Below are 17032 nucleotides of genomic sequence, written 5' to 3' on the forward strand. Positions count from 1 at the left end.
TGAGGCCATGAAAAGTGAAAGAGCGTAAAACTTCGCCTTTGGAATCTCAAATAGGTGTTACAGGTTGAGTTACAACTGTCATACTTATCAACAGCATTGAAGAATAAGCAAGAGCCTAAACAAATAAAATAAAATACTTTGTATTTAGCATCTTTGAATAGTCTCGGGTGTGCAACTTTAAGTTCTCATGCAGAACAGATGTTTTCAACTTTATATTCTCTATCAATTACCAAGAAAATATAGTTAAGATCAAGGATAATATAATATATATAAATATTTATTTTAATTTAATTAGTGGTGAGATAGTTATTATTATTTTATGTAGGTTGATTTTATTATTATTTGAGAAAAATCTCATCACATATAATTACCTGCGGCTGGTGGTTTATAAAGGAGCAATTTTCACTCTGGCCAGATGTTAATTTGACAACTAAGTTGGATAGAATTTTCCACAATTTAATATAGATATATACCATGTAAAATTTATCCTAACTCAATTGTCAAACAGGTAGTGGGATAGTCAACACTGCTTTCCTCGAAAGTATGTTGACTAATCTCTGTTATTCAAGGGAACCACTCCACATGTAAGCTAGTAGTTCCTAATAGGGCAGGTTTCAGTGTTACCAAATGCCTCTAGGTCTTGCACCATTAACCTGTGTCCACGTCTGAAGAAGACTAGCCAATCAGAACCAGTGCATTTTAAGACATATTGAAATATATATATGATTAGTTGAGACAGTCATAAATGACTATTATTCAAGAACATGTTATTAGGCTTTTGAAAAAAGACCAGACCACATATACTTAATTGCTTCCTCATGAAACAGTTCTTAGCTCCTGCGAGATGCCTCTTAGTCTTATTCGGTTAACTTGTATATTTACCCAAGAAAAAAAACCAACTTTTAACTAAGCAAAACTAGTTTTCAGTCATCATATATATATAAAGCAGGGTACCCCAGTACGTCCGTACTGGATAGTAACATACGAATATCCCTCGACGTATGAATAATAGATGGAGACAATTGATTCATGATCGACCGAAAGAAAAAAGTGAGACAGAGGTGACATTCTTCACGGTTTCAAAAACGACAGTGGTTTGGACATTTGAGAAACATTTGCTTTCTCTGTTAAGAAATCTGAATTGCAGAGAGGCTCCTGCGTTTTTTAATGGAGAAATCTGACTTGCAGGGGCAGATGTGAGGAGTTAGCTGAGATTTAAGAAATTGTACCTTTTGAGCGTGCTTTCTGTTTTTTCGATAATGAGGCCCGCCTGTCCTTTACGAGGCTACGGGAGGTTATCGGAGGAGGCCCGGGCCCTGGAGGCAGCCCGCAACCTTAAGGCCAAGAGAAGAAAATTAGTAATCATTGTCTTTACAGTGTCTGCGTTGTTTATAGCTGCTGCGCTCGTGTCTGTTACAGTTGGAATCTTGGTTGTTGGGAACAAGCGCAGGACGAGGTCCGGCCCGGACTCCAATGGGGCTGCCAACGCCGCAGGGGGTTGGAAATCCAAGGCAATTGATACGGCCTGCCGTAAAACACTGTACCCCCAGCTCTGCATGTCCACTCTGGTGACTTACCAGGGCGGGGAGCAGCTGCGGGAACCCAAAGATCTTGCTCACATTACACTCAATGTGACCATGGACCGAGTCCAGCGGGCATACCAGGCTCTGTCACTGAACATTTCGACCCACCACGCGAAGATGCAGAACAGAGAACGGGTAGCGTTTGAAGATTGTGCGGAGCTTCTCCAAGATACCAGTTTTCATCTCAGCGCCTCCTCCGCCAAAATGCGGGCCATGTCGAAAAATCCCAAATTGATTAAAGCCCATGTTGCAGATGTGAACACTTGGCTCAGCGCAGCTCTGACGAACCAGGACACATGCCTGGATGGTTTCCAGCTTGCCGGGGTTGAAACAGTCACCAGCGCCCAAATGGGCGATCTTGATGTCAAGGCCCAAATTGAGGAAGATTCCAAAATGTTGTTGGAATTTGTCAGCAATTCTCTGGCGATGTTCCAGATCTTGTTCTGCAACACCACAAACTCTGACATTGGTGCCCTTCAGGGTCATGATTATCATGTACAGACAAACAACTTTACAGTCCCATCGTCTCCTCCAACAAAAAGGCGACGCCTTTTGGCAGAGGCAGGGGAAGAAATGAACATTGCTCGTCGGAATCAAGAATTTTATGACCATTATGGATTGATTCATGGAGGGGCGCAGCATGAATTTCCTCGGTGGTTATCTGCCCGAGATCGCAGGCTTCTGCAACTGCCCGTTGCTGCCATGCAACCTGATGCTGTTGTGGCCTTGGATGGGAGTGGCAAGTATAAGAGCATAGCTGATGCTGTCGAGGATGCACCTTCCCTGCTAAGCAGCAGAAGGTATATAATCTATGTGAAAACAGGGGTGTATCACGAAAATGTCACGATTTCCAGGAAGAAGACGAATCTCATGATTGTTGGTGATGGCATTGGAAAAACTGTTGTTGCAGCAGGCAAAAATGTAGCTGATGGCTCCAGTACCTTTCGTTCTGCAACTTTCGGTAATGTACTGCTTTGGAACTTGTCTGTTTTCATTAACTCAAACTCTAAATGTTTAAAGCACTCAATGAAAATTTGGTTAAGAAATTTGTTAAGATTTTTAAGTTCTTTCTTTCTTTCCGCACATTGCATGTTCTATTCAATGTTTTCAAGTTCTTTCTTTCTGCAAATTGTTTAAGATTTCGCAATCGATATATACTCTGCAGTGTTGCAACAAATAAGTTGCATTTACTTTTTCTCTAAGGACTTCGCGATCGATAAGCACTCTTCATGAAATTTATTGTTCAATTATTTGTGAGAAAAAGGGTGAAAATGTTGGATTGTTTGCGGAGAATGTTGACCATTTTCTGCCAGTTCGGAAATTTCATATTATTTTAAGATTCGCCCTATAAATGACCACTCCATAATCATACATGGACTGTGGTATATCATGATATATAGAATTTTTAGATTCTTTTGAAAAAGAAAAGTATATATATGCTTCAACAAGAAAAGTATAAATGCAAAGATAAGTTGTACTGACTGAAATTTTACTTTATTTATTCTTTAAAGCTTTTATAGAATATTTTAATTTCATCCTTCATGAACTTTTGCAATAACTCTCGCCGAGTAATCCTTATATATAACTATAAGTCAGACACACATATATGTTATAATTTTTAGGTTAGAATTGGGCGAAACCATTTTTGGTGACTTTACTGTGATTTAAATTGTAAGTTTATCGAGAAAACTTTTTAGTTGGAATTGAGTGAGATAAAAATTTTCAAAGTGAATTATTTATTTATTTTTTTTTGGTGATTTTATTGTGATTTAAATTATAAGTTTAGAGAAAAAACGTTTTAGTTGGAATTGACTGACATAAAAAAATAAAAATTCAAGTGAATTATTTATTGTTTAAATTGTATTTTTGAATATAAAATTTAAAAAATTAAAATTGTAAATTTAACAATTTTAAATTAGATTTTAGGAAAAAGTAGATGAAAGAATATGACCCATTTTTCAACATATTATTATTATTATTCTTATTTTATTATTTATTATCTATTTATTTTTTTATTTTTTTTTTTATTTTCTTATTATTAATTTTAGGTTTAAAAGTAAATATTATTAATAATGTTTATGTTTGACGTTTATAACTAACTATTAAAATTTTAAAAGTAATTCATTTTATATAATTTTTAATTTTTCAACATACTTGAAATTATTAGTTTTTGATTTACTTAAAAAAAGAGAATATTATTAATAATAATAAATTTCCCTTTTTCTTGGTAAAACTAGCCGTTATCATAGCTGTTATTTTTAGCCGTTGAGTCATGGATTCTCTGCAATGTCTATTTAATGTGCTAAATGTGACCCATTTAGTTTTGATTTTTTATAAGAATTTAGAATAAAATTTTGAATAAAATTATGATTTTTTTGTTGTTAAAAATTATTTTTAAAAGTGAATTTTAAGTAACAAGAGATCACAATCATGCTCAAAATAGAAAATGTATTTTAATAAAAAAAATACAATCTTATTCAAAATAACATCTTTCTCATGAGCAAAAAAACCAAAACATGTATTAATTAAATTATATATATATTAGTTTAACTAATAGATAATATTTTTCAAATTTTAAATAAAATTGATGGGACAATTAGAAATCGATGGAAACTTCTTGAATTGAAGTATACTTTTATATTTGGGCCAAATTTAGTTAATTGGTTATTTTTTTGGACATTTTCTGAAAACAAATATTTATTGATTTGATTAAAAAATCCCACATTATATATATATAATTAAAGAGATATTTTTTACCAAAAAATTATTAATTTTAATAGTAAATTACATGTTTTTTAATTGGATATTGACTACCATTCTATATGTATGACTTCTGACTTTTGAAACCAGAATAACACTATACATAGGTATAATAATTAAATCTTTAAAAAATACTCTTTCTTACTCTCTCTCTCTATATATATATACTGTTTTTTTGGTGATTATATATTCTTTTCTATGTATTTAATTTATAATTAAAAAATCTAATAATTTTTTTTCCAAAATATTAACATTGTTTGAGTAGTTTTTTTTATAGTGGAAATAGATTCCGCATCATCAAAAACCTATAAACACTCAAAAATCCTGAAATTTAATAACTTTAATAAAGATTTGTAAAAATTTCGGCTAAATTTTATCATAATCTAACTAAAATTTCCATTATTTTCGAGTTAATTTGTTTCCATTATTTTCCAAACTAATTTGTAAACTCTATATTTATCTTTGCATTTAATGTGGCGAACACTTTTTTAAGATCTCTCTAGATTTCAGTGTCACCGATTAGACATTACACCAATGATGAGCATTAACCGATGGTGATTGGTGAATGCAAAGCAGCTGCATCAGGTACGGGATTCATAGCACGCGACATGACATTCCTGAACAGCGCAGGGCAGGAGAAGCACCAGGCCGTGGCTCTGAGAGTAGGAGCGGATTTTGCAGCCTTTTACCGTTGCAGCGTCATCGGTTACCAGGACACACTGTACGTACATTCTCTCCGCCAATTTTACAGAGAATGCGACATCTACGGCACAGTGGACTTCATCTTTGGCAACGCAGCCGTGGTGTTGCAGAAGTGCACCATGTTCGCCAGAAAACCCCTGCCCAACTCCAAGATCACGGTGACGGCGCAGGGCAGGAAGGACCCCAACCAGAACACCGGCATCTCCATCCACGACTGCAGAGTGACGGCGGCGGCGGATCTTGCTCCCGTCAAGGGCCTCTATCGCGCTTACCTCGGGAGGCCCTGGAAATTATACTCTCGCACGGTATACCTGCAAACTTTTTTGGATGATATTATTGACCCTGCCGGATGGTTGGAGTGGTTCGGAGACTTCGCACTGGATACCTTATTTTATGGCGAATATATGAACAGTGGCCCCGGCGCAGGGCTTGCGAGGCGGGTGACGTGGCCTGGTTACAGGATTTTCAAAGCGGCGCAGGAAGTTTATCCATTCACGGTGGCCCAGTTCATCTCTGGTGCTAAATGGTTGCCATCCACTGGGATCGTTTTTATTGGAGGGCTGCTCACGTAGTTTATTTATTTTTCTGAAATTAAGGCTGACGTGTATATTATTCTGCTGTACTCTAAAATGCAATAAAATATTGCAAGCCAGGTGGCCAATAAATTAAGAGCTTTCTTTCCTCTGCTCTGCAGTCAAAGTTCCATTGTATGCTGTAATTTTTAATATATATTTATGTCAACTGAGATATAATCTTTTCATTATCATTATTACTCTCAAAAGGGTTACATGTTCTATTGCAAGGCAAGTGGCCAAGAAAATAAGAGCTTCTTTTCTCTCTTCCGCAGTGAAAGTTCCATTGTATTCTGTAATTTTTAATATACATTTATTTCAATTGATATAATTTCTCTTATTATTACTCCCAAAAGGGTTACATGTGATTGGAACTCACATAGGCTTATTATTGATAATAAAAAGAGTGAAAGTTCCATTGTATGCTGTAATTTTTAATATATGTTTATGTCAATTGAGATATACTCTCATCATTATTACTCTCAAGGGTTACATGTTCTATTGCAAGGCAAGTGACCAAGAAAATAAGAGCTTCTTTTCTCTTTTCTGCAGTGAAAGTTCCATTGTATTCTGTAATTTTTAATATACATTTATGTCAATTGATATAATCTTTTTTATTATTACTCCCAAAAGGGTTACATGTGATTGGAACTCAAATAGGCTTATTATTGAGAATAAAAGGAGTGAAAGTTCCATTGTATGTTGTAATTTTTAATATATATTTATGTCAATTGGGATATAATCTTTTCATTATCATTATTACTTTCAAAAGGGTTACATGTGATTGGAACTCACATAGGCTTATTATTGATAATAAAAAGATTATATGTGATTGGAAATTAAATAATTTGCAATTTTATGTATGTATATATAGTTAATAAGCATATGGTTTCAATTTTAGTTATAATAAATAAACTCTATTTTTGTTATAATAAATAAACTCTATGATTAAACAAACAAATTTTATGATAGGGATAAATTTTGGGGTATAAAAAAAGCGGCTTTAATGATTTATCGGTGAAATATAGTGTAAATTGTTTGGTTATTAATAATATGATAAACCAGCATAGATCTATTTTAAATATGGATCTGTTGTGCTCTACAACAACTCCCCATTTCATACTAATTTTATTTTCATAACTATAATATGAAATGGGTTTCTTTTAGAATTAAATTGGTATCAACTTATCATTATTCAAAAAAAAGGTCCAAAACAAAATAAAAAACATCATAAAACCTTTTTGATAAACCAATTAATTGGTCTTATAATATAAAAATAATTAATCTTTTATCATTGCGATAAAGCGATCGCAAGATCGCATATTGCAATGACAAGGGAAGAATGACTTAAAAGACCCATTGATTTTCCCCGACGCGACAATGCACAAAAGGCTATTGGATATCGGCAATGGTAAGCTATAATAACAAAATCCCCTTTTCGCTCCGATGCGATGCGATATCGCTATCGGTGATCGGAGATGTACCATGCATGCATTTCAAAGCCCTCATTTAAAAACTCTCGATGCGACTTGGCAATATCACTATTGGCAATCGAGGATTCCGAAAGGAACCAATATAACAACTTAAGCTTTCCCCCGATCACTGATTGCGATAAAGCTAAAGCGCAGATTTCAAAAAAGATTGGTAAAGCCGGGATATTTTATGGTTATCTAGTATTAATGGCCTTTCTTTTCCCGATAGCGGTTCACTTGCACTCAACCGCCAAAATATCAAAGCCACGCTTAAGTGAATCATTTGGCCAATAAACGACATAATGAGCATTTAAAGGATTGACAGGTTTAAACGCCCATTTAATGAAACAGTAGGTCTAAAAATCTCTTCGGAGATCGCATTCGTGGCCACCTTAATTCAAATCCTCCATTATTCATTGATTGATATATCTCATTCTTCTTTGGTTTGTGCTATCAGTTCTCCACATTACATTCAATTTCACTCCTGTGCAAAGCTCTTCCGAAGCAGTAAATTCAAGTAGAATGGGGAAGAATTCTAAGAAGACCGCAACAGCTTCCGCTTTGCCAGCCACAGGGCAACCCACCACCAATCCAAGAACAAACAGAAAAGGATTGATATCCGACACTACATGTCTAGGACTCGGCAAAACTACTTGGCTAAGCACCTATAATTTAATTGAGGCCGAAGGACCTGAGGTAACAGCAGTGCAAGCCACAGCAGACACGACTCGGAAATCTGATGCTACTCTAAAGGATTTAGCCGACTCTTTCCTTCATCGGATAGCAGCCCGGGAACAAATTCTCCCATATACAGATGTAGTGAAGTGGGCAATTGAAGAAATCCCAATCACGAACAGAACATTTTGCACCATGGATGGGAGAATCTTCGGTTCATTTCAACCTGATGATTTGAGGCAAATGTACCATTTGCCTGTACCGGAGAAGAAGTACAACAAGGCGTTCTTGGAGAAATTCATAAATGAGAACGAAATTGAATCTGAACCCATTCGAGATTGGAGGCAAAAACCAACAAAACACAAGCATGAGTCTTCGAGTAAGTACTCTGTTGATTCTTTGTGTTCTCCTTATTGTTATGCTGGGATAATGATGTGTAGATTGTGGGGGTTACATAATTCTGCAAATTTCATTATAGAGACGGTTCCTTTGATGGAGGTAGCATGTAATAGTGAAATAATGGATTGGGCAACTATATTGTCTGATAAGTTAGCAACCGCAGTCCTTGAGTTTCGAAGCAAATCCCGCATTACTGAAAGGGTCATTTCCCATTCTACTATAGTGCCTATATCTTGGACACCCTGTGTTTTAATTCTGAATTTCCTGTGCTTGGATGGAGATGGACTCCACAAGACCCCATGCCCATTCATATATACCATCAGAAGTTATGGAAAGCTCACTATAAGCACCATTTATATCAAGTTTGCAACGGTTTCATGTTACCCATTCACTATTCCATTTTTGATAAACCTGCTTCTAAGATTTCCTACCAAGCAGGGGTTGACTTGACATCCATAGGAAGATGGTTCAGAGAAGAAAAATTCACCTATGTAAGAGTTTTCGGCAGCCAAGCCAAACCTCATGTCCTCCCTTTGTACATACCTGATAAACTGTTAGCCAGGGAGGTAGCCTATCTAATTACATCCGAAGGAGTTACACAGACTCTGAAGAGTAAAAAGAAGCAGGTTTGGCCTCCTTTTCCTCTAAGATGTAGTGTCTACGCTCTGCATGACTTTAAACATGCAGAGAAAGAAGCTGATAAAATCAAGGCACTAAGTCGAGCAACTCTTCCTAATAGGCGATTTGATCCAAACAAAGTCGTCTACAATGCACTTGAACAAGCAAAATTAACTAAATTTGATCATAAAGAAGATATGTTCGATGACCTGTTCTCCTCAGCCGAGTCAATATTCCAAGTTAAATCGTTGGCCAGAATGGAATATCAGGATGATGGGTTAGTTGAATTTAACAGACTTAGAGAACAGAGGTTGCAAACTCTGCCTCTAGATCTATTAGCAACGACCCCAACGACAGAATTAAGTGAGCTTGAGCAGCGACTCACTAAGGAACCTCCTGCTACATTAAAATAGCAAGAGGAAACCCAGAGAAAAGAGTAGGAACAGAGCAGCACAGAGGTGAATGTAGATGCCCAGATTGACTCGAAATTTCTCCAGGAATGGCAGAAATTCGACTAAATCATAAGAAATCTTGAGAGCTCGAAGGAAGTCGAAACATCAAAAGCGGCTGACACACAGGAGACAACATCTAAACAGGTTCCAAGTGAAACCAGCAGCCTACCCAGTTCTACAGGAATAGAGATAATTCCTAAGGATCCCTCCGATCAGATTGTTTTGCAAGTAGAAGAAATTCCCCCGTTAGATGTCTTTTACAGCCCAAAGCACAAGGTTGTAGTAAAACGACAGCGGAAAAGGAGAAGGACTGATCAACCTTCCCTATTCCCTGAACAAATAGTGACAGACAACGTGGTTTGGAAGGAGGAATTTGATCCCTCTGATGACCTAACAAAAATGTCCCAATATGTTGGAGCCTATTCGGCAGCCACCATAGACAAGGCATCAGAGGTAAGTAATCTATTAAAAGGAAAAGACCAGGAAATCATTTTGCTACAAGCACAACTATCGGAGGCACAGCAGAAGGCAGAACAAGCAGAACGGCAATTGTTTACATAGCAACAAATAAATAATCAATTGAATAAACAATTGTAGGAAGAGAAACAAAGAATTGATTCCAGTGCAGTTCAAAAGCAGAAAGAGTTGTTGGAAGCATTGGCAAAACTAAAAGCAATGAATGAACAAATGCTGAAGTCAAAAGATGAGCAAATTGCTCAACTATCAGCCCAAGTAGACAAAACCAAGAATCTTCCACAGCCAGCTGAATTCAGAGAAGAGGCATTACAGATAAACAAGGCATTAGTGACACAGATAAGGCTGTTATGTCAACAAATCGCCCAAGCAGAACCTTTATGTGACTTAATAGCATCAATAGGTGATAAATCAGCTGATGCTAGAACAGACTTGGAGCAGGCCGATGAGACCTTGACTAATTTTCTTGAGTGGCAAGACACTGATGAGGGACAGGCAGCTAATTTGCCAAAAATCCTAGAATCGCATAAAGAGATATTATTTATGGAATGGCAGTCCCAGTTAATGAAAGCAGAGAGAGCAGTTTCAAGATGAAAATTAACCACAAGTAATTTGGTTGAATTGATTAATGATACTCTCTACTTATCTAACATGATTTCTCAATGTACCCCAGGTAAATTGCTATCGGCTAAAACATTGGAGCAGTCATGTTATCAAGAGCTGGAGAAAAATGGGAGATTAATCGCAGGAATTAACAGTTTGACATGGGACACCTATTGGTTGTTCTTAGTCAAACCATACAGCCAGAGAGCCGCCCTCAAGTGCCTCACAGATGCAATCGGGTGTATCATTCCCGATATACAAGATGCCACCTATGCTGCCCAACTCAATTCTCGTCTCAACCGACCACCAGAAGTGGAACCAATGCTTGCGATATGCCAGCTCAGGTCTAAAGGCAAACAGCCTAAGTGATGAATCATGCTGCCGACTGCCAAATTGCCGTGAGGAAGATATTCTGAATCAAGTTGTACCAATTAAGTAGGATTTTAGTTTCATAGTTAGTTAGTTTTAATCAAGTATTTATAGACCCTTTCATGCATTTAGAAAGGGTCGTAAGTTTTTGTATATGACTTAAACCTGACGTTGCACTACTGTATTTCAGGCATATTCTTTTATAAAGACTGGGCCAATTATTCCAATTTTGATAACGAAGCTTTTATGTGAATGTGCACTACTGCCTTTGTTTAAAAGTGTTTCTGCATCGAAAGAAGGAATCCAAATAGCAATTGATATTGGGAGTGATTTGCAGCTCATATGGTACTATTATCTATGTCTGAGTTCATTCCTTTTATGTGAATTGTTGTTTGATTGCTCTTGCTATTATCAGATATATGCATGTGTTTTAACAGCATTATTTATACTTTCCACTATTGGATGTTTACAACATGCTTTCCTTTTAATCATACATGTATCGGTAATATAAAAAGATAGGTGTAACAATGTGTTAATCACTTTGTTCAACTATTTGAACAAAGTAATCATTAAGTACAGGAAAATCTATGTTTATTGCTTAGGGTCATCTATATGCCTATCAATGAACAGAGATTATCAAACGTTGCACTTCAAAGAATAGAAGCCTCCCGGGATATAATAGTTATTTATATTTTCGCTGATAGATTAGGTCATCCATTCATTATCATTTATTAGGAATCAATCACTCATCCATCCCCTTTTATTCATTATTGGGAAACTGGTCCCATTATATCCAGTCGGAGCCACCATTCCAAACGGAAAAGGAGTTGTATTAAGGTCCGAACCGGGTGGTTATCCCCCAATGTTGATACAACGATTTTCGGGGCATCAACAGGATCCAATATGAGTTGAGATGGATCAAATTTCTTCATGTATAATTTTTATTTTTATAAACCAATATTATTTAAATATTTTGTATAATTTATTATTATTTAATTTTATTTGGGCCAATATGAATAAAATTTCAATTTTGATGATAGAAAAACAAAATTACACATCATACTGCACTGTAAAATAAATCTCTCCACTTAATTAAAAAACTTAATTAACTATATCATGATAAATACAAACACATAATAAAATAATATAAAATAAACACCTAGTGAATAAAATAGTATATCGACGAATCTCTTGAACTAAAAGTCGAAGTAGGAATTAATGTGGCCTTTTGAATTTGATTAAATAGGCTGGGATAGATGTGGGTGGTGAAAGGGGATTAATATTATTCAAGTTGCATTAAGGTTTTATTAAGATAAATTATTTAGATTATTAGTAGAAATGACATATTAGAAATGACATATTAATAATATTAAGAGGCCATTAAAGAATTTTGTCTTTATTAGAACTTTTTAATGAGTAAAGCTTGGATTATGATATATTTTACAAGACATCTTATTATAAACATTTTTCAATAGATGTGGTGAAAGGGGTTAATGTTAACTTTTTTAAGTTGTAGTGATGTTTTATTAATTCAATTTATTTAGATTATTAATAGAAATGACACACTATAATAATAATAAGAGGTAATAAAATAATTTGGGTAAAGTTTGGATTAGGATATATTTTACCACATTTTATTATATTATTTTTTAATTTATATTTTAAGGAACATTTAAAAATAGGAATTTAGAAATTTATTTATATATTTTATGGATAGTGTAATGTGTTATTATGTTGCTTTCTATTTAAAAAGTAGCATTGTTGTCACAATTGGATGTGGAAAATTTATGTAGGAACTTTGTGGGTTCTCTAATGATATTTTTGGACATTGTGTTTTTGTATTGTATCTAAACTTCCTCATTAATTTTTTGGTATAAGTGATGCTTCTTTTGTTAGGTACAACCTCAAGCTACAATTAAATGGAAACCTCCCATTTAGTTATGGAAGGCTAGTTTGAATGCAACAATCAGATCACAAAACTTTCTTTAAGTAGGAGGAATGAAAGATTCGATGAGTTTTATATTGGCTTTAAATTTACAATTTATAAGCCATTGGCCCAATATATTTGTCAATCTTATAGGGACCATGAGACTTGGGAGAAAGCTTCTAGCGATGATCGTATTTGAGAGAGGCCTCCTTATAAGGTTGTAGATGAAGGAACAATTGATCCCCTTCTTCGAAACAATGTTTTGAGTAATGTTGATTGGCATGTTACTTTATTTAAGGGTGCCAGGCAAGGGAGGGGTTACCATCAATCTCGAAGGAAAAATTGTCATCAAGTACTCTCGGGGTTGGGCAAGAAGACCAACAACCAAGCGAAAATGTATGGTCTTTTATTAGGCATAATCATAGCTCAAGATATGGAAATACATAAGTTAGTAATCTTGGGAGAGTTTTTGATTATTATACAACATCTGAACAACAACTCCTCTCCTAAAGAGAACCACCTCAAGGTCCTTCTCCAAAGAATCGTCAAGCTCTATAATAGTTTCTCTCGACTTTGGTGTTGCATGCTTCCGCCCATAGATGTAATGGAAGCCCCTGCTCATGTAACATGGCTCTTTCTGCTCCCACTATGCTTTGGTTCTTCTTTTCAACTGCCCCATTCTGTTGTGGGTTATGGGGTGTTATCAATTCTCTTCGAATACCTTCATTGGCACAAAAATTCTTGAAGGCATTCGAAACAAATTCACCTCCATTGTCACTCCTGAGAGCCTTCACCTTCTTCTTAGGCTCCTTCTCAACCAATACCTTGAATTCAACAAATTTTGAGAAAAAATTATCCTTCTTCCGCATGAAGAAGATCCATCATTTTCTAGAGAAATCATCAATAAAACTAACATAGTGTTTATGTTTTGTTGTGGAGGCTGTAGAAAAGGGTCCAAAAACATCATAATGGACTTGCTCCAACATTGCATCTGCTTTGCTATCTCAGTCATGGAATGTGGATTTGACATATTTCCCCAATGTGTAGCCCTTGCAGATGTCATGTTGGTCAAGAGAGCCTTAGGGAGATCGGTGGTAATTTGTTGCATGATTTTTGAGGCACTATGGTGTAGATGGCCTAGTCTCATGTGCCATAGTTCTCCAACATCTCGACCCTGCACTTTTTCAGCCTTAGTGCTCAATGCAGTGAAATATCCCACCTCAAGTTTGTATAGGTTCTTCACTTGAACTCTAATCTGCTTCACTTTCCTACTAGCTACGATGTCACAGAAAGGATTTCCTTTTACCGAAAATAAAAGCATAGCCTCTATCCTCCGATACTGTTACAAAGATCAGGTTCTTCTTCAGCCCAGGTACAAACATAACATCTTTGAGGTGAAGAGGATAGGCTTTCTCCCTCTCAAAGGTGATAGTACCAATTCTTGTAGAATTGTGCCTCCCGTCGTCCCCCATTTCTATATGCATCTAGAGATCCTTCTCCTCCAAGCTACTAAAAAACTCCTACACCCTATCATATGGAATGAGGCACCAGAATCAAGATATAACGCACTCCCCATAACATTTTTTGCCATACATGATATTAGGGTGAAGTCTATCTGATTGTGAATCTAGTGCTTCACCTCCTACTCCTCCTGAAGTCTTCTTGGTAGACTTCTTTTGAAGCCATTTTGTTGCATAGTGCCCGTATTTGTGGAATTGAAAGAATTTTATCTTGCTCAAGTCTTTCTTCTTTCCATTATTTTGGCTGGATTTAGGTTTGCTTTTGGCTTTCTTTCCTTTTCCCTTCTTCCCCTTTCCAACCAATGAAAAATTATCTTCATCCTCTACTCTGGATGAGGTTCCATATCTGGTATTTCTCTTGAACTCTTCTTGAACCAAATCATACCACAAACTTTCCGAATTTGGTAATTTTTCCCTTCCATTCACAGAGTCTTGGTAGTTTTGCTAAGATTTTGGAAAGCCTAGAAGAGCCTAGGCTCACCAGGGCATCTTTTGCAACATTCACCCCAACCCCACCAAGCTCATCTCAAACCTATGTGAACCTGGAGAGATATTGTGGAATATTATCATTCCTTTGCGTCCTAATGTTTCAAAGTTTTTCTTTCGGTGCCAATTTTCTATGGTCACTGATATTTTCGAATATCTCAATTAGTGTCTTCCACATAGCAAATAGTGACTCTTTGTCATGGAGATTTGAGACTGCATGGTCTCTCACGCCTTTCAGAAGAATTCTCTTATTTGCAACATTCTTCTTCCATTGGGCTAGTTGATGTGCATCTAACTATTGGGGTTTTGCAATGTTAGTTTTAACATATTCTAACACACCATTATCATCAAGCACTACTTCCATTCAATCATTCTAGGATATGAAATTTGAGCTACCCTCCAGGGCATACTCCAATCTCAATCCGTTGAAAGACATTCTCCTGATCCTAAAGAAAAATTGCTGCACTAAAGCTACAAAATTGAAATTCTTGAGAGACAAGTTTGAAATATTGGTTCTAATGTGATTTTAGGGCTCTGATACCATGTAGAAATTTGATAGACATTTCAACTTCTCAAGAAATCGAACTAAAATAAGGAGACACAAATTCTACTCTACTAATATGCGGAATGGAAATCACAATTTAGAAAAACATGCATAGACATGCAACAAGAAAAACCACAAGTACACAATCATTTCTAGGGGATCCCAACTGGGAAAAACTACTCAAGCCTCTTTGCATTAATCAGTTGAATATAGAAACTATTACAATCGCTTGCTCTAGCTCTGAGAACACCTGCAAAAGAAAAATTGTTCTCTCTGTTGAATGAGAAACTCTAGCCAACGCTTAGCCACTTATATGCTCATCTAGCCTCATATTTCCTTGCATAATCCTTGAGGAAATTAGCTCCTAAAAGATAGAAATTTCCTCATATTTTTTTGAGCAATTCCCAGGGATTGATCTCCTGACTGCATCCAACAAATGTACACTCAAACTAGTATGCAACACATGTTACACTGGCCTTTTCTCTTCCACTTCAGATGAGAAATTTGAATTCCATGCATGCATTAGCTATTTTGGGTTGATTGATCAGTTAACTGACAAATCTATGAGACTATTGTCCTACTGAATAACTGAGCTTCAACTAACTCTATCAATACTAGAGGCCAATTAACTGAATACAACTGAAAATAACTAAACTAGATTGCTAAAATTTAGCAATCAACACAAGCATAACTGAACTCCAAGCCCATAACTTGAATTTACTGAGCTAACTGAGTAACAAGAGCCATGTCAAACTAGTTAAATGCCCCAAAGTTGTCTTGTTGATGTGGAAATTCAATTTACTCAATCTGACTAAGGCTAAAGTCAAATTGATCCTTTCTTGCTACACTTGCAAAAATTGAGACCATCATGGAGTGACCAACACCAACCAGTTTTCATGAAGTACATAGTTTTTATGGGAATTGTTGGATATTATCATAGATTTATGGAAGTATTTTCAAAGATAATAATCCCCATTATTGAAATCCGAAGGAATAATATGAAGTTTTCTTGGATGGAGAAATGTGAAGAGGCATTTAAGAAGCTAAAGGAATTGTTAACAACTACATTGATTCTGAAAGTGCCTAACATGGAGTAGGAATTTGTGTTCTATTTGGATTCATCATAGGAAGGTCTAGGATGTGTAATGATGCAAGATGGAAGGGTAATAGTGTATGCATCCAGGAAGCATAAAAACACGAGGAAAACTATGCAACACGTGACCTAGAGATGACTACGATTGTATACACATTAAATATTTGGAGACATTACTTGCTAAGAAGAAGGTTTTATCTTAAAAATGATCATTACAGGTTACAACAAATATTCACACAAGACAACCTAAATTCTCAAAAAAGAAGGTGGTTGAAGTGTAAAAATAAGAAAACACAAGCACAGATGCAAGGGATAAGTCTCAGTCAACAGGGAATGAGAAATGGAAGTGCTAAGAATAGAAGTTCTATTTTTAGCAGTTCAAGTTGGATTCCTATTTTTAGACAGTCCCTGGTCTAAAATAGGAAGTAAAATTCGAATTTGGTCTTACCAACAATTTGAATATTAATTAATTAATTCTCCATGAGTTAATTAGTTAAGAAAAATCAAACTTGATGTCTTTGTGAGAACATGCAATAATTTGTCTAGTGATTAGGGAATGTGTCCTTGATTTGCTCCATTGATTGTGGAATTAAGGATGAGTTCTATATTGAGAGGATCAGTTGACTTAGTTTAACTTAGTCAAGTTTAGTTAGATTAATTTAACAATTTGTTAAATTAATGAGATACAGTTTGTTGATGCTTGCATGCATGTGACAACTGTTATTTTCAAATAACTGAGTATTCTCTCATGGATAACTGATGCATGGAAGTTCAGACAAAGAC

At 35.8% G+C, this 17032-nt stretch overlaps 1 protein-coding gene across 1 annotated transcript; it reads left to right on the forward strand.

The window, feature by feature from the left end:
* The first annotated feature begins 1041 nt into the window (after positions 1 to 1041).
* On the forward strand, positions 1042 to 5811 carry LOC149238296 (putative pectinesterase/pectinesterase inhibitor 61). The gene is made up of 2 exons (XM_089372980.1): positions 1042 to 2544; positions 4920 to 5811. The coding sequence occupies exons 1-2, from the start codon at positions 1260 to 1262 to the stop codon at positions 5615 to 5617; spliced, it is 1983 nt and encodes a 660-aa protein (XP_089229106.1). The 5' UTR covers positions 1042 to 1259; the 3' UTR covers positions 5618 to 5811.
* The last annotated feature ends 11221 nt before the right edge of the window (positions 5812 to 17032 follow it).

Source organism: Pinus tabuliformis, chromosome 8 (genome assembly GCF_031772625.1).
Source record: "Pinus tabuliformis cultivar Carrire ecotype Pingquan chromosome 8, CPIR1, whole genome shotgun sequence".
NCBI classification, from domain to species: Eukaryota; Viridiplantae; Streptophyta; class Pinopsida; order Pinales; family Pinaceae; genus Pinus; species Pinus tabuliformis.

What these genes read in the sequence shown, in the direction of transcription:
- LOC149238296 (XM_089372980.1), top strand. Translation starts at nt 1,260, where the DNA reads ATGAGGCCCGCCTGTCCTTTACGAGGCTACGGGAGGTTATCGGAGGAG. An exon ending in CTTTCGTTCTGCAACTTTCG is followed by an intron (nt 2,545 to 4,919) that starts GTAATGTACTGC and finishes AATGCAAAGCAG; the next exon opens with CTGCATCAGGTACGGGATTC.